Consider the following 27,188-nt stretch of genomic DNA (forward strand, 5'->3'; position numbering starts at 1 on the left):
TAATCGGCCTTACGTGGAATTAAAAAAAAAAAAAAAGTAGAAAAGCAAAAAGTAAAAATTAAAAGGCAAATGACCCATGCTAGTGATGTCACTCCATTTACATCTTCTTCACCCTCCACTCGATCCAAGCAACTTAGGGCCTGCAGTTCCTCAATATCCCAAACAGGACCCATGCCAAAGCAAGACCAACGACACCAACGGCACCCTCATCAAGCCTTTCCCTCTCAATCTCCCTTGCTGTCTCCCTTTCCTTCTCAAATGTCCCTTTTTTTTAGCACAAAAACATAAAACATTTTGATTCATGGCAGTTCAAAGAGGATGCAATATTCCATAGTAACTGACTAAAATGAGTCAAAATCCTTCAACCACATTTTTCTACCCTCAAGGAGAGCTTCAAAAACAAAAATCAATTATATTCTCTCTCCCTTGGTTTATTGTTTTCAAGCTTCAACTTTCTTTTTCTGCCAGATACGATCCAACACACTGTCAACATCTCCCTAAGTACGAATGAATCCACACAGAGCAAAGGTGGAGCAATGGCCATTGTACATGCCATTCTCATCCAAATGCCCAACGTTGATCTGAACAGAAGCATGGTCCTTTGATGTAATCAACCTGTTTGTAGCCAAACATTTCCTGCGAATGTAAAGCTCAGTTATAACCCCCTCTTCGTTCTGCATCTTGGCTTCTGTTTACTACTTCTGTTTTTTATTTTTTTCTTTTTATTTTTCTCTTGCTTGACTTTTCTAGGTTCTTTTGTTTGGTCTTTGAGCATGTTTGTCTTTGGGGTTTACCTATTTAAGTATGAGACGTTGGAGAAAACAACAAGGTGGAGTTCATCATAAAGGAGCGGAGAGAAGTAAGAGAACAACAACAACAACAAACTATGCTCGATTTGTGGGAAGGGGATTTAAGATCTAAGTGCTTGAGAAGATGAAGAGATGACACAGGAGCTTGATGTAGAGCTCTATGGGGTTTTGGGTTCGTAGATTTCAGATGTGGGTGGAGAAGATAAAGAGGGGAGTGGCTTTGGAGAAGACGAAGACTTTTGTGGCTTCGTGGAGATGGGGGCTTCTTGGGTCTAATAAGATGAAGAAGAAACCGTGCGTTTTGACAAGTTGAATGAGATGTGGTCGTTTCATTTTTGCCACATTAGATGCAGTTCCCTGATGGTTTCTCTAATCGGTTACGAATAACATTTTTCTATACCAAAAGTGTGAAAGATGAAAAACTCTATACACAACCGGCTAGGGGAATTGCGGGGGAACCATATCGCATGTGGCAAATTGAAACGACGCCGTTTCAATGTTTGATAGAAATCCATCTTTCCTTCTAAAATTTTCGAGACATCTGAAATCTCCCTTTCCCCTTCGTCTTCCAGAGCTCCCTCGAAATATTTCATTCTTCCTTCGTCTTCATTTTCCACCTTCTCAGATCCATGTTCTCATTTCCTCCATCTTCCACCTTCCCTACTCGAATCTACCACACGAATGTTACAACGAAACCCTCTGAAACCCTCAGATCCTCTGTCTCTCCCTTCGACACAGTCTCCTTACTCGAAACACAAACCCTAACCCAACCCGCGACTTAATTCTAACCCTAACCCAGAAATATTGTACGTAACCTTAACCCTAACCAAAATGGGTAGATATTTTCTTCTTTGGTCTCAAAGTTTTGGTCTCAAGAACTTATCAAGTATAATAAATGGAAAATCTGTTTTTTCTTCTTTCTTCTATAAATGGTAACTTATCTGTTTTTACCTATGTAAGGGAACGCCTTTTGTTGTGCCTCGCATGGAAGATGGACATAAATCTGGATGGTGGGTAGTGGACATTGGTGAACAACATCAAGTTTCAGGTTTCATTCTCTTTACTTACTCAGTATGATGTTGCATATCAGACTATATGGTCCATGCCAACAGATTTACACATTAAACATTTGTGACTTTTCATTTACGCATTAAACATTTATGTTGATCTTCTTATGAAAAATGAATATAACTGGTATGATGGTATCATGCCCACAATTCCATGAACTCAATGTCGCTTGTGTGACGTGTTGTCAAATTGATTATTTTCTTGATTAGTGAAGGTCCTGTCTGGAAGTAAGAGGATATAGAGAGAAGTTAAATAAAGAAACTAGTTGAATAAAATCAAATCAAATACTACAATTTGATTAGGGTGGCAGTTTTAGAGAGATTCTTGGTCTACAATTTTGTTTTACTTTTTCCTTCAATACCTTCATTTCATCAGGTAGTAGAAGATGCTTTTAATTCTTTATTCTGATGCAAGAGGTTATTGATGCAGCTTATGTGCATTTTACTTTCCATGCTGACATTTGTGACTTTTCTTGATAAATTATATTTGATGTGTAGAATGTGTAGATCGATTATACTGTCTGTTTTTTATGGATGCTTTTTTTTTTTTTTTTTAACTCTTGATTTTTTCATTTAAAAGTTAGTTTGAAGGCAATGGTAATCAATGAACCTTTAGATACCACAACCATTTTTCATAAAAGTGAAGACAATACATAAAAAAAAGTTTATTTTCTTTAGTGTTAATTTGGAAAAGAATTGGAACACTCTTGTTATTAATAATGTAAAATGCTCATAATTCTTCAGTTTTAGCCCCTCTTTATTTGTTCTGTTCTACAAATTGCCACATGCCCTATGTACCATTGATCATATGATGTTTTTATGGTTCAGTTTTTGGCCATTTTTATTCCTTATGATTTGTTCTTCTACAAGTTTCTATCTTATTCTTTGTAATAGTTTCATTGTTGTTTGACAGTCTTACTCTAGCACTGCTTAAAGGTATGCATTGCTCTGAATGTTGCATTTTATACTTTTTCCTCTACTTCCCTGAATTGTTTGGTTACACTGCATAACATATACATTTATGTGGCCTTCATCCAGATGAAATCTAGAAGAGAGAGATTTTACTATCGAATAGAAATGATAGGGTTCTGAAGAAGGAGTTGGTGCTTCTAGAGCATCAAGTTGAAATAAGGCATTCACGCACACTACTCCGGCTGAATTAGGCTTTTCTAATTGTTGTGTCATGTTACTTAATAGTATCTAATTAATTTCGGAACTTGGTTTGTAAATATATAACTTAAGTATGTGTGTTTCTGACTTATGTAAATCCAAAACTTAAGAATGTGTAAGTTCAAAACAATGTGGCTGGTATATAAAGCCTTGGTGAAGGCAACCATTGAAATGAATATAAATCTAGTTTTTTACCACCTCTTGTTTCCAGAAGTTCTTATGCATTAAACATGTCAACATGCCAATAGATTTCCAGCAACTCTAGTTTTTAACATGCCAACAGATTTACGCATTAAAAATGCAATCAATAAAATGCAATCAAAAGCCACTTATTTGAAATGCCAACTGCATGGCAAAAAAATGCAATCTACCTAGCAATAAAATGCAATCAAAAGCCACTCATTTGAAATGCAATCTACCTAGCAATAAAATGCAATATGCTTTTAACATGCATTAAGTTACTGCCATCGATAACAAACCATTACAAAATCTATGAAATACATTCATGAATTACATTCAAACCACAAAAAACCCATTACAAAATTACAAATTCCAAATCCATCATTTACATCCATGAATTACATTGAATACATAACAAACCCATTACAGAATCCATGAATTACATTCAATACACAAAAAATGCATTACAAAATCCATGAGTTACATCTACCAAATACATTCAATACACAAAATCCATGAATTACATTCATTGCGCCGATTGTGATCCATCCAACCCAAATTGCATTTGTAACCAATAAATATTCAAATATTTATGTGATATCAATAATACTATTCAAATTTTATAAATTATAATGAACTTACACTTTCTTGACTCGCAATCACTATTTCTCAGGGCCGAGTTCCACTAATGTCAAAAGCTGAGCTGTTTGGAGCAGTTTTTGGTATGTCCTAACATAAAAAATAATAATGATAATTAGCTACTCAACACATTCCAACAAATTTTTAAAATAATATAATATACCATGCTTGGAGGATTTGAGCTAGATAGTGTTAGGGGAGATAAGTGTTCTTCTCCTTTTTCCATGTTGACAATCCCACTAGAGCTATATATACGCGCTTCAGTAAAAGACAATGAATAAGAATACTTTGGTGTTAATCTTGCATGAATGGATTTCAATGCATGTACTTAGTGCATTGTCATTAAATTATGCAAATGCAAATAAAATGGATAATTTGGTTAATAGAAGATGAAAATGACCTACATAGGATTATCCAAATGTAAACCAAGATGACTTTCAGCAACAGTAAATTAGCTCTTGTGGTTATATTTGACATTCAATGTAGCTCAACCAAATCTGTTAAAAAATTATTTCTTTCGTTTGAACACTTTGTCTTCCCTTGATTTTCCCTCTTTATTCTACCAACTCTTTTTCTTTCCTTGATTTCTTCCTCTCGCTAGCAAGTTCTCTGCCTTTCATCCTTGTGTCTTTTCTCTTCTCCTAGGGATTATTTTTGTGCCTTTTCTCGCCAAGGTTACTCTCTCTCTCTCTCTCTCTCTCTCTCTCTCTCTCTCTCTCTCTCTCTCTCTCTCTCTCTCTCTCTCTCTCTCTCTCTCTCTCTCTCTATATGTGCTTAGATTTGTTTTTTCAAACTTTTAGTTCATATTTATCTTATGTTCGATTTGTGTAGTTTTTTTTTTCTTAGATGCTTATTGTTTTTCTTTGTTTTTGAGTAGTTTGATTTTCCTTGGATTTTTTTTAGTCATTTCCTCAGTTTTTCTTTTTCAATTTTCTCATTTTCCATGGAAACTAAACTGTGGTAAGTGTGTGTGTGTGTTTTTTTTTCTTTTACTGTTGACCCAAATGATAGGAAAAATAATTCATACTTGGAAGTTTCAGATTAGCCAGGAGTCAAGATATGTGCTAGAATTTCAGATTAGCCAGGAAAAATAGTTCAAAGTTGGAAGTTTCAGATTGATATTGGATACTCTAGAAGAAAAGATATATATATATATATATATATATATATATTTGATAAGTTACTCTAGAAGAAAAGATCATTCATTAAAAAGAAATTAAAGCTCTAATCTTGTAAAGAGATATTGAGGTTTTAAGAGAGTTGAGTCACTTGTACGACTTTCATCTAGTTAAGAAGAAAAAAAGAAAAAAAAAAGGTTTTATTTTTCACTTGCATGCATTCCATTTTGGATGTAATGCTATTAACCATTCGACCCCATTTTAGAAAGGAAAGGAGACCCAAACCTGCCACGGGTTTACTACTAACAATGATATTTCTTTTTGGAACTAATGAATTGACTGCAAACCAAACATATGAAAATAATGCAATCAAGCTAGCTTAAGAAACATTTATTCTCAATTATCATCTCCAAACTCTCGAAAAGGAGCTAGTAGGGGTGCTACCCGCCCCCTAAGGGCCAGAGGCACCCCTCCCCCGCCCCTCGCCCCCTCATGGGCGGGGGATTAATTTTTTTTCCTGTACGCGGGGGCGGTGTACCCCATCTGTTCGATGGGGGGCGGGGGTAAACCCCCATCCGTCTGCCTCCTACTGGGCCGAAGGCCCAGCTCATTTTTCTGGGCCCTAAATATATTTTTGGGTCCAGAATTTGTTTTTGGGCACAAAATTTAACTAAAAAAAATTAAATATATTTAAAAATTGAAAAACTATATAGTATATACGTATATATAGATAGAACTATTAACTACTAAGCTATTACAAATTATAATTTACAATTATACAAATTAAGACTCTAAGAGAACTAATAAACTTAAACTATTACAATATTACAAACTCTTTTAAAATTATTAAATATTACAAATTGTACTATTAACTATTGTAGGAACATTATGCTTAATTGTAAATTAACAATTATAACTCATAACTTTTCAACTTGATCAATTTGGGATGACGGCGTGGCGCTGTGTAGAGGTGAATTCACTGAGTGGTGAGTTGTGTCGACTGCTATGAAACTGAAAATCAAGATCATAAATGTTAATAAGTTATAAAACCTTAAAGGCTGAAATATTAATAAGTTAAAAATAAAACAAATTAGAATTATAAAGTGATAAAATGAAACAAAAATTTAAAAAATTAAAATACAAAATATTAAAAGTACTAACCAAGATAAGATTGGGATTGGGCAATTGGAATTTGAGATGAAGATGAGGCAGGTGAGCATAGATCGGTCATTAGGATTGGGCATATGTATAATTGTATATTCAGAATATAAAAGCTAAAATAATAACAAGCAAAATAGTTAGATACTAAAATATGATATAAAATTATAAATACAAAAAATAAATAAAGGACAAATTGTGCAAACCATGGCAATGGTGGGTCCAATACAAAGTCATATTGCATTGGAGGTAGCCGTAGACGTCGTCTCATGTATCACTATAACAATAAAATTTGAAATTAAATTAATGAATATCAATTAAATGAAAATAAATTAATTAATAAGAAATTAGAAAATGAAATTAAAATAAATACCAGATCCTGACTGATCATCACCCTCCTCCTCGACGTCGGCCTCCTCATACTCAAGAAAATCCAGAACATGAATTGGAGTTCCCTTGATCCAATTCTGGGTGCAAATCAAAGCCTCCACAGTGGTAGGAGCTAATGAACTCCTAAATGAATCCAATACACGCCATCAGGTGCTAAAAGCCGACTCCGAGACTACGATGCTAGCAGGGATTGCCAAAAGACTGCGGGCTATCTCTCCAAGGACGAGATATTTCACGGCATTCACCTTCCACCAATTTAATATATTGAAGTCTTGTAAAAATGGTATTACTTCCGCTATTAAGTATCTGTTTATTTCTGATTGAGCCTCTACATAACTCCGCATTAAGGGGGTCTGCTCAAACCTCTCACCCCAGTCCAATCTACGTCTTTTCTCACTATCGACTTCTTGAACCGGTGTGGGGGTATGTGTAGGTGCCGCAATATCACCACCCCGCAGGACGGTAAACTCATCAAATAATCTATAAAGGGTTTCTCGAACCCTTGCTGCAATAATCTCCGCCCATGCTTGCCCGTACACAAGGCCCAATCCAAATACCATGCCATTCACCTTAAACCTCGGGTTAAGGACGACAACTACATTTAACAAAATATTAGCCCTAGTAAAATCTCTCAAATACTTGTCGTACTTTGATCTCATAGCCAATGCCATCTCCCGTAGCCTATAGTGACCACCCGCGACCATGCCATTTAATTCTTCTTTTACCTTATATATTTGCTGACAGAATTGATGGGATATAGGGTACAAAGTTCCAGATATCGTCGTGGTGACCTCATAAAAAAAGCCTTAAAAACTCTACAAAAATATATACAATCTCCCAATCATCATCTACTGGTTTCCCCAATCCCCCATGATCATCAAAATATTCAACATATTGGATGTATTCATCACCCAATAATGCAAATGCCAGCCTATATTCTTGGGTCGCCTCCAACATCAAATATGTTGAGTTCCATCGTATAGGCATATCAGTAAAAAAGCCCTTCTTGGATGTTAGGCCCGCAGACCTTGAAGTAATCTTGAATTTTTCCAACCTCGGAGGAGAAGATCTCACCCATCTCACAGCAGTCTTGACTCGAGCAATCGAGTCATGAAAATCCCTCAAACCATCAGTAACAATAAGATTCAGAATATGTGCCACACATCTCACGTACAGACACTCATCACCCAAGATTGTCTTATTTGCCTCTCTAAGAGAGGTTTTCAAATATCCCAATGCGACATCATTAGACTAGGCATTATCAACTGTGACTGTAAGAACTCGGGTCAACCTCTACTCCTTTATTCCAGCATCTAAAACCTCCCAATTGTCTCACCCTTATGATCAGTGATTTGACAAGATTTTATAATTTTCTTATGCAATGTCTAATTACAATCAACAAAATGTACAGTTAAAGACATATAATTAAAATTTTAGACTGATATCCAAGTATCAGTGGTAAGGCAAACAAATTGACCGGCCAATTCATCCCTCAGCTTCTCCTTTTCAGACCAAAAATATTTTTTTACATCATTTGTCACCGTGTGGCGAGAATGAATATTAAACCTTGGTTCCAAGTAGCGAGCAAACGCTTGGAACCCTTTCCCATCAACAACTTGAAAATGTAGCTCGTCCATAATGACCATACGAGCTAAGTGTCTTCTACACTCATCGGGATTATACTTAATATACCCCCTCAAAGTTGCACCCCCATTAGTCCCATCTGCCATATTTTGAAGTCCAATTTCTAGCCTAGATTGGTTTTTCTCTTGTAATGATCGTTATATTGGACTTTTTTTACATTGGTCTTCTAAGTGCACCTTTAATTGTGAGGTGCCATGTTTACTATAGTGACATGCATAGATTTTTCCACAATAGTTACACTTGGCTTGGGGGTTATTGGAGTCACCACCCTCTAATTTGGTGAAATGAGCCCAAACTATAGAAACAGGTTTCTTGTTGGGTTTAGGGGCAGGGCAAAGTGCTGTTGGGGTAGGTGTTGGGCCAGGGGTAGGGGTAGGGGTAGGGTTAAGGGTAGGAGTAGAAGTAGGAGTACGGATAGGTGTAGGGGTAGGGGTACCTTGGGCATGGAAATGAGAGCTCGCATTAGAATCTGTTGGCATATCCATAAACTCAACCAAACTAGAAATCTAAAATTAAAGTAAACATAACAACATGCCAAACAATTACATCAAAGCATTAACATATATATTGGAAGTTGGAAGATGAAACATCAATGATCAAATATCAAACATAAAAAAAAAAAAAAATGAAATACCCAATTAAAATGGGTTATACAAGACTACAAGTTGTAAAAAAAATGAAACAGAAATACCCAATTAAAATGGGTTATACAAGTTCTAAAAGAACTGAAATACCCAATTAAAAACTAAAATGGGTTATAAAAGTTGTAAAAAAAATTGAAATACCCAATTAATTAGGGTATTTTAGGGTTTTGATTATTTAGGGTTTCAATCCGAAACCTTACCTAAAATAATTTAGGGGTTTCAAGGATTGAAACCCCTAAATTATATTAGGCTTGCGGATTGGAACCCTATTTTTTAAACCCCTAAATTAATTTAGGGTTTTGTATTGGAACTATTTCGAAAAAATTGAAAAAAAGAGCCAATCACGACAGATTCACACACGAACACAAAGTCAACACACTATACAATCAAGTGAACCACATGCACAATCAGTGAACCACATGCACAATCAAGTCTCCACAAAACACAATTCACAAAACCCCATCTTCCATCTCCGATTAAATCACATCCTTCCTCCAATCTCCATTCCATAAAATAAATATCACAATAAATTGTAGTAGATGATGGGTTTCTTACCTTCGGCGACGGAAATGAAGACGAGGAGTCACGGATGGCTGCGGCGATAGCAAGCGACGGAGATGCTGCGAGACACAGAGAGTGTGGCAAGTGAGCGACAGAGCGAGTCTGCGAGATGCCGAGACACTGAGAGAGAGAGAGAGAGAGAGAGAGAGAGAGAGAGAGAGAGAGAGAGAGAGAGAGAGGGTGATCGCGGCTCGGGAGGTTTTAAACAAAAAGGAAACGATGCCATTTCACCATTGACGAAACGATGCCGTTTCACCATTGACGAAACGACGTCGTTTCGTAATGAGTATATTTAAAAAAATAACCCGCCTTTGTTTTTTTTTTTTTTGTATATACTTATATATATTTATATATATAATAACGGGCCGGGGTTGCCCCTATCCCAGCCCCGCCATGGGGTCAGATGCGGGTGGGGCCACCTGCCTCCAGCATCTGACGAACGGGGGGCTCCGCCCCATTTACAGGGGGCGGAGCGGCAGCGGGGCAGGGTCAAGGCCCTGCTGCCCACCCCTAGAACCTAGGCATCACCCATTCTCTCTAAAAGCATTTTTCCTCCCCTATAAAGTAAAAGATGTAATCCTCATTTTTTACTGGAGGAACTGCTTTCCCATCCTCACCTTTGAATTGTCTATAAGTTAACGAAAAATATTATTCATCAACCTTTTAACTATTCCCTTATCGATTTCAGCTTCCAAATGTATCCCTTTAACACAATAGGTTATTATCCTTCATCCTTTAACAAAATATTATTGTACACACAATAGGGTCATCTTGGTAAGGTTGAATGTCATCATGATTAGCTAATTCAATACAAATCAAACTCAAGAGCCATATAATTCAAGAGCCACCCCAAGCCTCATGCCCTTTGACTTAATCTTTTGGACTAATTCTTGACAATTTTCTGGAAGAAGCACCTAAACGTGAAATGTAAAACCAGAAGCACCGGCTAGATTGACTTAATTTTTTTCTTTTTTATTGTTTGTCCTCCATGAATAAAGCTGCATCATTTAATGACTTGTTGAACACTCATTTCATTATGTGCTGCCTCATTTCATTATGATGAATTTTAAATTATTTAAGGATGGAGCCTTCATTTGATACGGATCCCTTCTTCACTACTCTCTTGCAAAGTGATGGACAAGAGGAAGACAATACCCCCTTCAATAGCAAACATGGTAATGTGGTGGTCCAACCATCACAAGCTGAAGGTGAACGGAAGCCACCTACTAAAAAATCTTAACGAGGTGTCTTTCACCACTAAGGAGGATAATCTCCTTGTTTCAGTTTGACTATACATTAGCCTTGATGCTATTCGAGGCACTGACCAAAAATCCACGCAAATGTGGGAAAGAATTTTTGAATACCATCGTGAGTATAAAAAACCAAACAATCATGAACGTTCGATTGCATCATTGACCAATCGATGGTAATCGATCCAAAAATGCACAAACAAGTTTTGTGCTGCTGTAGCACAAGTAGTCTTTGCATCCAAGTGATACCACAGAGATAAAGTTATTTACATACTAATTTTATCATTTTGTTCATTTAAGATTGAGAAGGCAAAAATAATGTACAAAGAAACTGAGAAGACAACTTTGACCTTGGAGCATTGTTGGTGTCTATTGAGACACCAACCAAAATGGCAACAACATTAATCAACATTGTCAATGAAGAGGAAATCACATGGAAGACGTCCGACAAATGCTAGCTTAACTCCAGATGAAGAAGATATTTTGGATGACAACGTGGAGGTCATCCTTGAGAGATCTCCAGGAAAAAAGGTTGAGAAAGAAAATACAAAATATAGGAAGTATAGAGATGATGTAGATGTTGAATTTAACCATGCCTTAGCTCGCATGACTGCTAACAAATACATTCAGGGTGGAGAGAAGAGGATTTTGCAGCAGGTAAGAACGGGATAGAGATGAACATATTGTATTAGAGAAGAAGAAGTTCGAAGCTAAAATAATGAAATTAGATCTTGATGGGATGAAACCCAAGCAACAACTTTATTTCCAACGTCTTCAGGATGAAATTTTTTATGGTTTAATGTGTACGTCTGCAATCACATCACCGTCTAAGGAACCATCCACACCTTTTGGAGGTGTGTAAGTATTTATCTAGCCCATTTCGATGTTATAATTAATAATATTATATGTTTAACGTTTACTTTATATGATTTTAGTGGCCGTCAAGTTATATGTGATGGAAGTATATGTGGCTGGGTAGCAACTTTGTGATTGGGCATTGTCTTATTTTTTGTGATGGATAGTAATATTAATGATGGACTGACTTTTGGAGGTGTGTATATTTTTTTGATGGATTGAAATGTGTTGAACATTAGTGATGACTTGTATTTTTCTTAATGGTTTTTTTTTAGGTGAAAATAGACAGGTGTTTTTTTTTTTCAATGGTATTGTATGAAATATTTAGAATGTATTTGCTGCATTCCAAGACCCATCCACATCTTTATCCAAGTCCCATATTATATAACATTAATATTTCCATGTAACTCTTAATTTAGAAAAAAAAATTACTAGAACAAAAAAAATTGAAAATTTGAAAAAAAGAAATTTTAAAATTTATAATATTTTGTTATTATTTTGACTAATATATAGATAATCCAATATGAGAATAAGTTTTGAATGGAATAGCCAAATACAAAATCATGTCATATTATACAAATTTTACATTTTCATTTGCATAATCCAATACTAATGCTCTTAAAAAGACAATGAATAAGATAGGTTTAAGTATACAAAACCAGATCATAAGTTAGTAGTTGGCATCAATATCATCATGGGTTCTGTGTTTGAAATTCCACACAAGTCTGGACTCTTTCAAACCACATATATTAAACATCTTTAATTATTTCACACAAAGGGGAAAAAAGAAGAAGAATAAAAGATCATCATGAAACACTTAATCATGCAATTATTTTAATGTAGTGACCTAAAACAAGGTTAGAATAGTGGTTTTTTTTTTTTTCTAGCTTTTTCCTATCAAATACCTTTATGTTCTCATTAGGCATCATCTCCCATTTTAATAACACCGAGAATTAAGCTAATAGCTTAGACACGAACTTTGTTGTAATTGACGCAAACAAGCAAGTAAAGCCTTTCTCGTTATCATTATTAATCTATCTTTGGTCTGAAAATATTTCTAAATAGGGAGACTGGATCATAATCCAACTTAGATATATGGGCAGATTTAAGTTTAGAAGTAAAATGGACAAATAAAGCCAGGTTCATGTTACCAAATTCCACTCAACCCACCATGGCTCGGCTTTGTTTATAATGACATTACAATCCATTGCATCAAAACCTCCAAATCAAGGCAGTTGCTCCCTCTTAGCTCGTCTAAGATTAATATTACAGTACTTATAAAATTTCAAATTTTTATCATTTTAATGCGGTTTGTAATAACTGCTAGTGCAAGAAATTTGATACTTGACAAGGCCTCAAAATAGACATATTTTATCCAAGAAATGTAAAAATCCAAGATCCTAAGCAGCAACATGCACCACCACAACACAAAATGTGTTATTAAAGAGTCGAGATATTGCCCAAAGCTAGCCACGAAGACACCCACACAATACAGATTTAGACGAGACACCCACAGAGATGGAAGAAATACCCACACAAAGCTACTTATTCGAAAACACCCACATAGATGGATGACACCCATAGAGATAGCCACATGAGACGTAGCGTCGAAGACCCCAATTTTGGTTTTATCTAAACGAGAAAATGAGAAATATGATATTTTTTTCTCCCTCCGTTTCATTTCAATTTTTTTTAATAAATATATTGAGTGACGTGGCAAGCCCGTTCCCCAAGGTTTCCTTCAACGGTTGCCTTAAGCAGTATTGAAAACTTATACACTCCCAAGGACAAAATAGTCGTTTGATTATCTAACCAACACGTGTCGAGGTTCAAGTCGGTACTGTCACCCTCTTGCCACCGCACCTGATATTTCCTCGTTCACGCCTTTTTTAAAAGAGTAGAGAAAGCAAAACACCGTGGTTCACGCAGTCAGAGGACTCAAGCCGAGACTCAAGTATCTGACAACTCTCCGTGAAGAAGCGAGAAAATAAGAAATAAAAATGCAGTACAAGAACTTGGGGCGCTCGGGGCTGAAGGTGAGCCAGCTCTCGTACGGGGCCTGGGTCAGCTTCGGCAACCAGCTCGACGTCAAGGAGGCCAAGTCTCTGCTCCAGTGCTGCCGCGACCACGGCGTCAACTTCTTCGACAACGCCGAGGTCTATGCCAATGGCCGTGCCGAGGAGATCATGGGCCAGGCCATCCGCGAGCTTGGTTGGAAGCGCTCCGATATTGTTGTTTCCACCAAGATCTTCTGGGGCGGTTCCGGACCCAACGACAAGGGCCTCTCCAGGAAGCACGTCGTCGAAGGCACCAAGGCCTCCCTCAAGCGCCTCGACATGGAATACGTCGACGTTCTTTATTGCCACCGCCCGGACTCCTCCACCCCGATCGAGGAGACCGTTAGGGCCATGAACTATGTTATTGATAAGGGCTGGGCATTCTACTGGGGTACCAGCGAGTGGTCGGCCCAGCAGATCACCGAGGCTTGGGGGGTCGCCGAGAGATTGGACTTGGTGGGGCCGATCGTCGAGCAGCCCGAGTATAATTTGTTGTCCCGTCACAAGGTCTCTGATTTTCTCCTCTTTTCTTTTTCTGTTTTGGTTTCTTCATAATATTATATTGCTTAAGTTTTGCTTTTGGGAATTTAATAATCAATTCAATCATAGTGCTTGTTGTAACAAATGTGTGGTTTTGGCCAACGGTAGCATGTCGGGATACTTTGTTTTTGGTCCAGTGCTCTGTCTGTGGATTTTTGGACGGGGTTTGATTAACTCACTCTGTAGGCACAGTTTTTAGCAAGGGATGAGTGTTTTTTTTCTTCATTCAAGTTAATTTACCTGAATCAGGTTCCGTTGAGTTTGCTGCACATCATGTGGTGGCTTCCAACGCACCTGTTTAGGAGTTGAGGATTTAAAGTCATATTTCATATTTCATACATGGGAGTTTGATTGTGAACACCTCGTGCTTGACAAAGAAATTCGATTTCAATCCTTCATCTCGATACCACTTGAGTTTTGCCATAGTGACTTTGTGAGAGCTCTCCGTTGACATCAATTTCAATACCCAATGCCTAATGGCACAAAAAAAGCAACCAGAAATGCTTCTCTTCTGTCACTTCTCCCACATGAAGAGGAACCCCTGCAATGATTACGTGACTAAAATTCATCATATCCCAGTCCTCTGTTGGCTTGGTTTGTTGAAATGTGCATCTGAATCAGAATCACTCAGCATTCCTCATTTCACAACATGGTCTCTTTTGCCTACCTAGCGGTCTCTTATACCTCCCTCGTGTTAGAGCTGAAAATTTTCAATATCTTCCTCATGGTGCCAGCATTCTTTCAAGGTATAACTCATATATCTTGAAAGATACCGTATAATGAACTTGTTTATCCCCATTGGCACACTAGGTGTCCAGTTCGTAACTGCTATTTAGCCCCTAAATTCCGACTCATAATCAATATTGAAGACATGTACATGCCTTGTCTAGTTTCCACTTTTTTTCAGTACGCATTCCTCCACATTTTCCTTCTAGTTTCTACAGTTATCCATCAGTCTGTTTTCTCCCTGATAGTAGAAACTACAAGGGAGGAAACCATTAGTAGTTTACTAGAATTAAGTTAATATTGTTGCTAAGAATTATTAGCTGTCCTTTTTTCACACAAGAAGAGAATGACTTGGATTCGTGGGATAGGATCTTTCCCGGTTATTCCTTTGAGTTTCATTCCTAACTGGCCTTCAATGGCACGACATTTTTCTCAATATTTCACATTCTTAGTCAACACAATCAATCATTGCTGATATGGTCTTTCTGTTTTACGTGAACCCGGAATGTTAACACAGCAGCCAGTTTACTTCAATCCTTTATTATTTTATCATGCAAGTAAACCAGTTTCTGTTCATGTGTTGGAAAATCTGAAAAACCCAATTAACCTGACAAATGCATTTTGTAGCTTATTGAATTTCTGAGCAATCAATACATCAATCCTGATAAGCTATTCCTTATCTTTGTGATATGACTAGCATTCATTAATTTTGTTTCTCTTTTTCAAGAATCGCCATTTGTTGTAATTTGGTTTGGTAATCAATATGGAACGGTCTTTTGAAATCAGGTGGCTATGACTACTTAATGTTCTTATTGATTCGATGCATACATTGAAATTTGAACTTTACCATGTTATTGTCTGTTTTGTTGCTAGTTAAGTGTTGAAGGTTCCTCTAATGCTTCTATGAACTTTACCATAAATGTGGGGAGTTTGTTTCTTCAACTGCCTTTTGCTTGTTTGATTTTTCTTTATGGAATAGTTGCTGCTGAAGGTCATGAGGAATCAAATGGTTGCAGCGATAGACATTTATATGCATTTCAGTTCTGTGTATTCATATTTGTGTATGCTTACATTCTGACTGGATGCAGGTTGAGTCTGAATTCCTTCCTCTGTACAGCAACTACGGCTTGGGTCTTACCACATGGAGCCCACTTGCATCTGGAGTGCTCACTGGAAAATACAACAACAAAGTTATACCATCTGATAGCCGGTTTTCATTGGAAAATTACAAGGTAAGCTTTTTCTGTGTGAAGCACTTATTAGTTTTTGTGCCTATAATTATATTGTACATTCATCTGCAAAGTTCAATATAAAAAGGAAAAAAATCAGTATAATACAGATACCTGTGTTGGTTTTGTTATTATGAGTACTTTTCCTTGATGTTATGCTTAGTTGAACCAGACTTCTACTCTTTTTTCTCTGAATGAAGGAAAAAGAAAAAAAAAAAGAAAGTAGAACATTGTTAAACTGCAATTTTTTTCTTGTAGAATCTCGCTAATCGGTCATTGGTTGATGACGTGCTGAAAAAAGTTGAAGGTCTGAAGCCAATTGCAGATGAACTTGGTGTGCCGTTATCTCAACTAGCAATTGCATGGTGTGCTGCGAATCCTAATGTCTCATCTGTTATTACTGGAGCAACAAAAGAATCTCAGGTTAGATCCAAAAGTCTCACATTTTTGAAGCATATTTGCATGCAATTCTGCATTTGCCCTGATATTGTTGGGTTTGCTCATCATTCAACTTCATTAAAGAAGAAAATTAAAAGCTTTATTGATAATGTATATGCAGCACTGTTCGTTAATTGGAAAAAAAAAAATACCTGCAAGAATAAGGAGCTAGTTAGCATCTAAATCTAAAATTGATACGACCCATAATGTTTTACATCTTGGGCCCCTTTTTTATAGCTAATTAATGAGCTGTTTTTATCCTAGATTCAAGAAAACATGAAAGCTATTGATGTCATCCCACGTCTGACTCCTGCCGTGATGGAGAGTATTGAGGCTGTCGTTCAAAGCAAGCCAAAGCGTCCAGAATCGTATAGATGAAACAATATTTTCAATGCTATTCTCTATGCTACACATTGCAGCATAGACTTCATTGTACCAATGTTCCTGATGCTTAATTATTTCTTGTTTCGTTGAACTACTCATGGAACTTCATGTGTATCTGGTCTTTTTTCCTTCTTCTTTTCTTGTTTTGGCCCTTTGTGGGCAGGGAGGAGACGATTGTGGTTTGATATTGTACGGATTGTTCATGTGTTATTTGCCTGAGAAAATCAGCTCAAGTTTATTCCTTCTGAACTTTTATGCCCATTTTTATCTCACATCTCATGCCTTCCATTCTATACCTTCCATCTTTTCCTTGTCTAGATTGAGCATAGATGGTGATGCATTGTAACCAAAAGATTTGCTAGTTTAGAAGAAGTTTGTCCCATGGTTTGAAAAATTTTGATATCTAAATTTTTTATTGTAACAACTTTGATCTTGTATACCCTTTACTTTTCTTTGTTTTTATGTTAGTGAAACCTCACAAACTTTGCTTAGACCAAGTGAGAAATCAATAGCTAATAAGTATCTAAGTAACTTTGGGCATCATAATCGTAATAGATAAATTCTTAACTTATTATATAATTTATTTACATTTATTTTTTTGACAACAGAAAACTTTATTCAATACTTTGAAAAGAATTACAATATAGAATCAAACCAAATAACTTGGGCAATACAATTAGGATAAGAATCCCACCTAATTATCAAATCATCAATATTCCATGCATGTTTAGCCATCCCATGAGCTGCACCATTGCCTAAACGGCCGATGTGTTGTATAAAGCAGTTTGGAAATCTCCGCATAAGTTGCTTAATCTGCAGCACAAGATTTCCATGAAGTGATCTTGATGTTCTTTCATTCTAAACTTCATTCACCATAAGCAAAGAGTCACTCTCAATAACAAGTTGTGTTATACCAAGAGGAATGAATATCTGAAGACCTCTCTCAAAATTGCTAGCATCTCAATCTCGACAGGATTATTAATCTCATATTCTTTCTTACAAGTCTAGAGGATAACACCACCCTTTTCATCCCTTAGAACAACTCCCACCCCTGCACTTATTTGGTTTGCAAACACTGTCCCATCCACATTTAACTTTAGTATTCCTTGATCAGGAGGCACCCATCTTCAAATTTTCCTTTCTCCATGAGTTTCATGAACTTGCAGGTGAGCTTTATAGGTTACCAATACATTCTCTGCTGCCTGCATAGCAGTAAGTACCACATCTTCATATAACATCTGATTCCTTCTGTACCACATGCCCCATGCTATCAAGAATAGCTTCTCCAAGTTTACATTATTACCTCTGTATTGTAACTACATTGCATGACGTAACAAATTTGTATTGGAATCTTCTGTGATTAAATCTGGAAACTAATCAGACCACACTTCTCTTATAGTTTTACAGTTCAGTAAAGCATGAGTAATATCCTCCTCCTCCTCATTACACCACCTACAAGAAGCTTCCTCAACAACTTTTCGGGCTTTTAGGTTTTGCAAAGTTGGTAAGCCATTTCTGTTTGGCCCTCAATACAAAGATCTTAACTCTATTTGGCACATTCATCCTCCATAGCTTTGGCCAAAATTTCCTCTAGTTTTGAGCCTCTGAATATTCCCCCATCTGTTCATCTTTCTTTAGAGAACTCTTATTGGATTAGCTAAAAGTTAAATCCATTGAGTATTTAGCTATTAGAGAATAAAATGTGCTCACAATGGATTAACTAAATTCCAAAAGTGACTTAAAAGTTTTTTCAAATTTGAAGGTTATTGTACATACATCAAATACATATTTTATTAATTATTTCTTTATTTCTTTCACATATTTTTATCACAATTGGTATATTAATTTGAGTTAGTGATATATTAATTTAATAAGAATATGATTATTAATTAATATATAATAGGTAGAATAGTAAAATATGATAAAATAAAATAAATTAATAATTAAAAAAATTAAATATTTTTGAAATTATTAGTTATTCATTACTATATAATGAATAAATGTATAATGTAGTATGGAGATTTGATGTGAATAATCAAAACCAAATTCATCTTATATTATTTTATTGTTATATAATGAAAAAATAGATATTCCAATATGGAGATTTATCTGAATGGAATAGTCAAAAGTCAAATTTCTCTTACATTCATAAAAAATGTTCTCTAATTTTGACTAATCCAATGAGAGTGCTCTAATGAATTGAAGAACATGTATCCACTATTAACACTATACACACCACTTTTTTCATGTTCCCAAATTAAACAATCTACTGCAGGTTTTGAGCTCAATAAAATTTTGAAGATTTTTGCTGCTTGTTGTGCAGGAATTAAGCTTTGAATCTTAACAACATTCCACTTTGTTTCTCTATCAATGAGGCACTCAACTGTATCATGTTGATGAACCAAATCAGTTTCTGCAAGTTTAGGAATAAGCTTATGCTGTGGCAACCAATAGTCAGTCCAAACATTAATAGACTTTCCATCACCCACTCTCCATCGACAATCTTTTAACAACTATTCTTTAGCCTCCCAAATTCCTCTCCAAACAAAAGAGAGATTTACTCTTATTCTAGCTTCTTGAGACATGTTCTTAGGGAAATATTTGGCTTTAAAAATTTTGTGCAACAGAGAATCCTCTTCAGTCATAATTCTCCAGCGTTGTTTTGCAATAAGTGCCATGTTAAAAGTCTGAAAGTCCTTGAAGCCCATTCCACCATTTCCTTTGGTCTCACACATCTTCTTCCAACTTATTCATCTAATTCTTTTTTCCTCTTTCCATTGACCCCATCAGAAGTTTGCCATCATACTTTCTAACTCAGGGCATAAGGTTGAAGGCAACTTAAAACAGCTCATAGTATATGTGTATATAGAAAGAGCAATAACTTTAATCAATACTTCTTTACCACCTTGAGACAACAATTTTTCTTTCCACCCTTGCAATTTTGACAACACTTTATGTTTCAAATCTAAAAATACCTTATCATAGGAGGGAGACCAAGGTATCTCTCATACTGTTGATGGCTTTGTACCCCCAGAAACTAAGAATCTCATGTTGTTGTCTATGAAGCACATTCTTACTGAAAACCATGGAGGTTTTTTCTTTGTTCACTTTTTGACCTGAGGCCTGCTCATAGAGTTGTAGCAGGTGTTGAATATATAAATTAGTCACCATATTAGCCTTGCAAAAAAGAACACTATCATATGCAAAAAGAAGATGATTTAGTCTTGGTGCTCATATGCAAATGCTTAGCCCTTCAATTTGCTTTGTCCTCTCAGCTTTCTTTAAAAGGGAGATCAATCCCTCTATGCATAGTAAGAAAAGATAAGAGGATATGGGATCCCCTTATCTCAGCCATTGAGAATGAAATATTGGACCTTTAGGCTTTCCATTAACTAAAACTGAGAAAGAGATAGATTTTACACACAACACCACCAAATGAACCCATTGTTCATTAAAACTCATCTTTAACATTACCATTTCAAGAAAACTCTATTCAACTCTATCATAAGTTTTGCTCATATCTAACTTTAAAGATATGTAGCCATTTTTGCCCTTTCTCTTCTGCCTCAAGAAATGAACCATTTCATATACAACTAACACATTATTAGTAATAAGCCTCCTAGGAACGAAAGCTGCTTGAGTTGGTGAAATCACATTTTCATTCTTGAGGAAGGGAGTAGTGGCTGGAGAAGGATGGGGGAGGTGTTGCGTGATTTTTCCTTTGGCAAGAAAGGGAGTGATGGTTTGGAAGGATAATGTGTTGCAGGACATGGCTCTGTTAGGGAGTCGCGTAGCAGACATGTAGATGGCATGGCAGAGAGGGAGAACTTGGAGGTGTATAAAGACCCAAGTACATCCTTGATGGCGAGGCGATCCTATGCGGCAGCTCTAAAGACGGGTCAGGCTTCGGGGGTTCAGAGTGATGGGGGACTGCAAATCATGCCTCAAGACCAATTTGTCGAGATGTACAATTTTTTAAAGGAAATGAAAACCCAACTTGGCGAGTTGAAGATAGCGATAACTATCTTGTCTACGAAAATTGACCGGCTTTTAGTTAGAGGCAACATGGTTATAAGTAACAATATAGACTCGAATTCTTTAAACTCATAAAAAGGAAAACGGAAGATCGGATTCGACCCTATCCCTATAACTAGATCTAGGAGAGTATGGCAGATCAAAAGGAAATCTGAGTTATTTGAAGCGGGATCTACATTGGGTATTGGCGTAGATACATCAGTGGAATGTCATTCACCTCATGTAACACGGGATAGACCGATAGTCAGTATTACAACCTTGGTCCCCGAAGAAACTATAGTTCCCTCGTTAGAGTTGAAGGAAAATGGTGTACTGCCGAGGTCTGAAGGAGATATAGGATCCACTATCACTCCAAAGGTGAAGGGACTTGCTGTCACCCCAGAATCTCCAATAGAGAGAACCAATAGAGTTGTTGGAGAACCTATGGGTTTGGCATTGGTGCCTTGTGTAGAGTCGGGAGTGCAGTTGGATACTGTGTCTAAGAATAATGTTACTCCCCTGGTCTATCTTCCTCCAATAGCGGATTGGATTTTACCTAAAGTTAACGAGATTCAGCAGTTTGTGGGAATCTCACATGGAGGATGTGAAGATCAATTTAAAGAACTAATCATTACGATCGAGGCAAGCAATGCATTTGAAACCAAATCAAGTTTCAAGAAAAGCAGGGAGTTACAACGTCTTTTTTGGGCAATCAACTATGACGCTAAGGATGGTAGCTCAACTAGAGGGAAGTCTAAAGGGAGGGCATTGTGAAAATGGGAATCAAGGGGTTAGGGTTGAGTGTTTGGGTAGAGTTTTAGTTCTACGGGAAACAATGGGTTGGGGTTGGGGTTGGGGTTGGGGTCGGGTCTGGTATATTTTGGGTTGTTTTTCCATGGGATTGTTTGGTCATTTTGGGTAATGTGTTTTATTGTATACATTCAGTGTACTTGATTTCTTCTTTTGATATATATAATTTTTTACTTATATAAAAAAAAAAAGATAATATGCCTTTGAGTCTATTTGCAATAACTTTTGATACTAGCTTGTAAAGAACATTGCATAAACTAATTGGTCTGTAATTAGATACCTCCTCAAGCTTTTTCTTTTTTGGAATCAACGTGATAAAAGTGTGATTAACCCCTGCTTGAAACTGCCCAGACTTGAGTGCACTTAGAACTGGTTCAATCACATATATATTCACAACACCCCATAATTTTTGATAGAAAATAAGAGTCATACCATTAGGGCCAGGAGCTTTTGTAGGGTCCATTAGTTGCAAAGCCAACCTCACCTCTTCTGTAGTAAAAACTCTAGTTAAAGCGTCATTCATGTCTTGACTAACCCTCCCTACAAGTTCCTCCAAAAAATCAATATGACCTTGTTGATCAGAAGACTTAAACAAGTTTGTGAACTATTCAACAATTACATTATCCCTTATGTCCCCAATCTGCCAAACACCAGCAAGGTCCTTAACACCTTTTATCAGATTCTTTTTCTCCTTTGAGAAGCTTTACTATGGAAGAAACATGTGTTTTTGTCCCCTGCTTGCAACCACATGACTTTTGCTCTTTGCTTCCACACTAATTCCTCTCTTTCTAACCACTTCTATAACTTAGATCTTGCAGCTCTGTGTTCATCTCTCATATGACAGCAAGGATCCAGCTGTTGCAGCATCTATAAATTCAATCTTGCCTTCTCAATATTCTTTCTTACATTGCCAAAATTATTTTTATTCCAAATAGTTAGTTTTTCCCCACATGTATGTATTTTTTTCATGATTGTTGTCAAATCCCTTGTGCCTATAAGCCCTATCCAAGCTTGCTCAATCACCTTTCTGCAATCTGGTTCGTCATTTCACATGGCCTCAAACTTAAAAATCTTTTTGCTAAAACATTGCCTACTAACATCTTGCTTCTTTAGAATGATAGGCACATAATCTGAGTAGGGAGCAACACAATGGTAAACTTCTGCCATAGGATTTAGAACCTTCCAATGCATATTAGCAAAGAAACGATCGAACCTTTCACCAATACTGTGTTGCACTTCCCTACCATTCCACCAAGTGAATTGATTTCCAATAAATCCCAAATCCTGCATCTCACAATCATCTACCATTTGTCTAAAAGCCCTCATTTGTCTTTCTGATTTATCCCTACCACCACATTTATCATGATTACTAAATATCTCATTAAAATCCCCCATCATCAACCACCATTAGCCTACACTGACTTGTAAAGATCTAATAATATCCCATGTTTCCTGTCTTCTTGAAGCCTCAAGATAATTATAAATATCAGTCAAATACCAAGCAGCAGAATCATGATCATTATTAGTAACCAAAGCATGAATGTGAAACTTTGAGTAATTAAGAATCGTAAGTTGAAATTTTTTATTCCAAAACAAAGCTAAACTCCTACTTCTACCCTCACTACTCACAGCCAAACAATTGTCAAAACCCAAACTATACTTATACTTCTCCACCACTTTAGATTGTAAACGAGTTTCTTGAAGAAATAAAATGTTGGGACCTTCTCTTCTGATTAAGTCACGAAGCACTCTAATTCCCAGTGGGTTTCCAAGCCTACGAGAATTCCAACTTAGAAGAATTATTGCTTCCGACAGGGCTGCTTAACAGCCTCTGCCGATCTCAATGTTGAACATCTACCAACTTCTACCTTCTTAGCAACATCAGAGCTACTCATAAGCAATTTACTTTTTTTAGCAAGTTTTGCATCAACATGTTCACTATTTTCCTTACTCCAAATACATTTTTCTTTTTTTCAAAACCACCCTTTGAGAAACAAAATTGTTACCTAGGCCTCCTGCTCTCTTCTTCCATGTTGTTTTCTTCAATGGACTAGAAATGGTTGTTGGGCTTGAAGATCGAATTTCTTGGGCTTGCATCCCCTTATTATGGACTAGATTATGCATAGTAGGTTCAGTTAGACTCAACCCATAATTGTTAGCCATGACATTAGGCACATCAGTATTCATTTCCTGCATAACCGCATCTTCCTTTTGAATTTCAAGATCTGACTTGCCAACAATAGTAATTACCTCATTTTCCATCATTTTAGTAGACTTGACAATTACACTATCCTTCAAAATTGTCCCATTTAAGACGTCCCCAATCTTCTCCTGGAACAAAGCCTTGTCATTACTATTACCATGATTGCCACCGAGATTCTCTGCCCTTCAGTTTTTGTCATTAGACTTTAGGCTCGTGAAACTCATCGGCGATACTCAAACCTGACCAGCACCACCATCCTCTACCTTTTTCAATCCCTAATCACCTCTATTGCTACTATCCCCATAACTAAACCTCCCAACAACAGAATCACGACGTCTCTTCCCCCTCGATCATTACGCAACCAAGATCCAAATTGAGTATTTGTCTCCATGGTTTGGTTTGGACATTTATCTATTACATGCAAAATCCTGCCACATTGAAAACAGATGCGAGGGAGTTTTTCATACTGCATGGGGATCCAATACTTCACCCCATGCAATGTAATGGTTCTCCCACGAGCTAAAGGTTGATAAAGATCCAACCTAATCTTCACTCTCAAAAAACATCCCCACCCTACGTTATCATCCTCTACATCCACATCTTCAACAACTCCCATTGTACTTATTAAGTTGTAAATTTATTAAAGGAAAAATATTTGCATCAGCCCCACACCAGCACACACTCAACCTATTAAGTGTAAAAAAAAAAAAAAGTGATGTGAAGTGTGTGCTGGTGTGGGGCTGATGCATAGCATTTCCCTTTATTAAATAAGTTGTAAATTATTTCTTTACATGTGTACAGTTATGTTTTACATTGTATTTTATGTTTTACAGTCTTTAGGGCATTTTAGTCTTTGGTCATTAGTAGGGTTAAAATAGTCTTTCTCTTCCTTGTATAAATACTTGTACCATTTACGTTTAATTCAAGTTGCTTCTTGATGATTTTAATCCCAAACGGCTTCTTGAATGCGTTTTGCCTTCTAGGGTTTCTTCGTTTTTTATATGGTATCAGCAGTCTTTTGAAATTCTTCATCTCTTTTCATGGCGCCACCAGATCCACCCCCTCTCCGCCTCCTCCCTCTTCCTCCCCTGATGTTGCGAGTCCTTTCTTCCTTCACCCCAGCGATAACCCTGGGGTTGTTCTGGTCACACAGCTCCTCCTTGGCGACAACTATCACACTTGGTCTCGCTCCATGAACATGGCTCTCTCTGCCAAAAACAAGTTAGGGTTCATCAACAGTATGATTACTAAACCCGCCACCACTGCCTCTCTTTTCCATTCATGGTTAAGATGTAATAATATGGTAATTTCGTGGTTGCTTAACTCTGTTTCCCCTGAAATCTCTGCTAGTGTTATATGTTATCACTGTTTTTGAGATTTGGACTGATCTAAAGGAATGGTTCTCTCAAAAAAATGGACCTCGGATCTTTCAAATCCAGAAATCCATTTCATCGTTATCTCAAGGACAACTTATTGTTAGTGCGTATTTTATGCGGTTGAAGGCACTTTGGGACGAATTAGTTAATTACAAACTGTTTCCATTGTGTTCTTGTGGTGTTGTCACTCTCTTGAACTCTTATGTTCAATAGGAACGCATTTTGCAGTTCCTCATGGGACTTAATGATTCTTTTTCTTCGGCTAGGGCTCAGATCTTGTTAATGGAGCCTTTACCGCCTCTCAACAAAGTTTTTTCCCTTATTCTTCAGGAAGAGCAATAGAGAGAAATCTCTATTCCTCCTTTCCTTACTGATGCTGATGCTTTTGTTGCTAACTCTGATTCTTTAAGATCTACAAAGTCTTTTCAAAAAAAAGATAGGCCAGTATGCAAATATTGTGGCATAGATGGTCATGTAATTGATAAATCCTATAAACTACATGGTTTTCCTCCGGGATACAAGCAAAAGCCACCGCAGCCAATCACGGCCAACACTGTTGCTCTCAATGACAACACTTCCGCAGCCTCTCCATTCTCCATGATTGAGGCACAATATAAGCAGTTACTGTCTATAATAGCTTCCAATCCTCAGCCTAAGCCTGATGATTTCAGCCATGTGGTCAACATCATAGCTTCTTCCCACTCCTTATCTGGTATTGTTTCCTCTACACATTATGCTTTTCATTTTTCTAATAATGCTTCTTGTACTGCTTATAACTCTGGTTGGATAATTGATACAGGGGCCACAGACCATATGGTCCCCTCTACTAGTCTGTATACATCTTTTATTCTTGTTCAAAATACTTCTGTCCAACTTCCTAATGGTCAAAATGTTACTGTTACACATATTGTCACTATTAATCTTACTGAACATCTCACCCTTAAAGATGTCATTTGTGTGCCAACTTTTCAATTTCAATTAATTTCAGTTAGTAGACTCACACAATCTCACATTTCTTGTTTTTTCTCTTCTAACTTTTGTCTCATTCAGGACCTGATCACCTCGAGGCTGATTGAAGTGGGTAAACAACAAATAGACCTCTATTTTTTACAACAACTAGGGATTCCTTTTTCCCTTCAATTACCTTTAATTTTTTCAAATAATCAATGTAATGAGACTCTTACTTTACTACCATCTGTTTGTTTTACTTCTTCTAAACAATCATCGTTTCACCTCTGACATAGTCGCTTAGGACATCCATCTGCTTCACGAATGTCCTTTTTGCATAAATTGGTGCCTAATTTGACTATGTCTAATGATACATGTGTTGTTTGCCCATTAGCTAAATAGAGAAAGTTACCATTTCCAAATTCTAATAATCTTTCTCATTTTGACCTTATACATTGTGATGTTTGGGGACCCTTCTCAGTCCCAACTATTGAAGGCTATAAATTTTTTTTAACCATTGTTAATGATTGTACCAAGGCTACTTGGGCTTATCTTTTCAAGCACAAATCTGAAGTTTCTTTTCTCATTCAAACCTTTTTCAAAATGATTAAAACTCAGTTTGGTACTAAGATAAAAAAAAAAAAATTCGTACTGATCATGGTAGTGAATTTTTTGTCTTCCTACCTTATTTCTGAAGGTGTTCTCCACCACCATAGTTGTGTAGAAACTCCACAACAAAACTATGTTGTGGAAAGAAAACATCAACATATCCTCAATGTTGCTCAAGCCTTATTGTTTCAATCTCATTTACCTCTTAAATTTTGGGGTGATGCTGTTTTAACAGCTACTTATTTAATTAACAGATTACCTTCTCCCATTACTCACAATAAATCTCCTATTGAAGTTTTGTGTCACTCCTCTCCCTCCTATGATCATTTAAGGATTTTTGGTTGCTTATGTTTTGCATCTACTTTACAA

General features: G+C 36.7%; 1 protein-coding gene and 1 pseudogene across 1 annotated transcript; one reads left to right on the top strand and one right to left on the bottom strand.

Moving 5' to 3' along the window:
- Positions 1-440: 440 nt before the first annotated feature.
- LOC108995884 lies at positions 441-690 on the bottom strand (annotated as a pseudogene).
- Positions 691-13,384: 12,694 nt separating this feature from the next.
- Positions 13,385-17,126, top strand: LOC108989313 (probable voltage-gated potassium channel subunit beta). Its single transcript, XM_018962869.2, has 4 exons — positions 13,385-14,049; positions 15,897-16,040; positions 16,296-16,460; positions 16,740-17,126. The coding sequence occupies exons 1-4, from the start codon at positions 13,486-13,488 to the stop codon at positions 16,851-16,853; spliced, it is 987 nt and encodes a 328-aa protein (XP_018818414.1). The 5' UTR covers positions 13,385-13,485; the 3' UTR covers positions 16,854-17,126.
- Positions 17,127-27,188: the final 10,062 nt, after the last annotated feature.

This window comes from Juglans regia, chromosome 12, assembly GCF_001411555.2.
Source record: "Juglans regia cultivar Chandler chromosome 12, Walnut 2.0, whole genome shotgun sequence".
Lineage (NCBI taxonomy): Eukaryota > Viridiplantae > Streptophyta > Magnoliopsida > Fagales > Juglandaceae > Juglans > Juglans regia.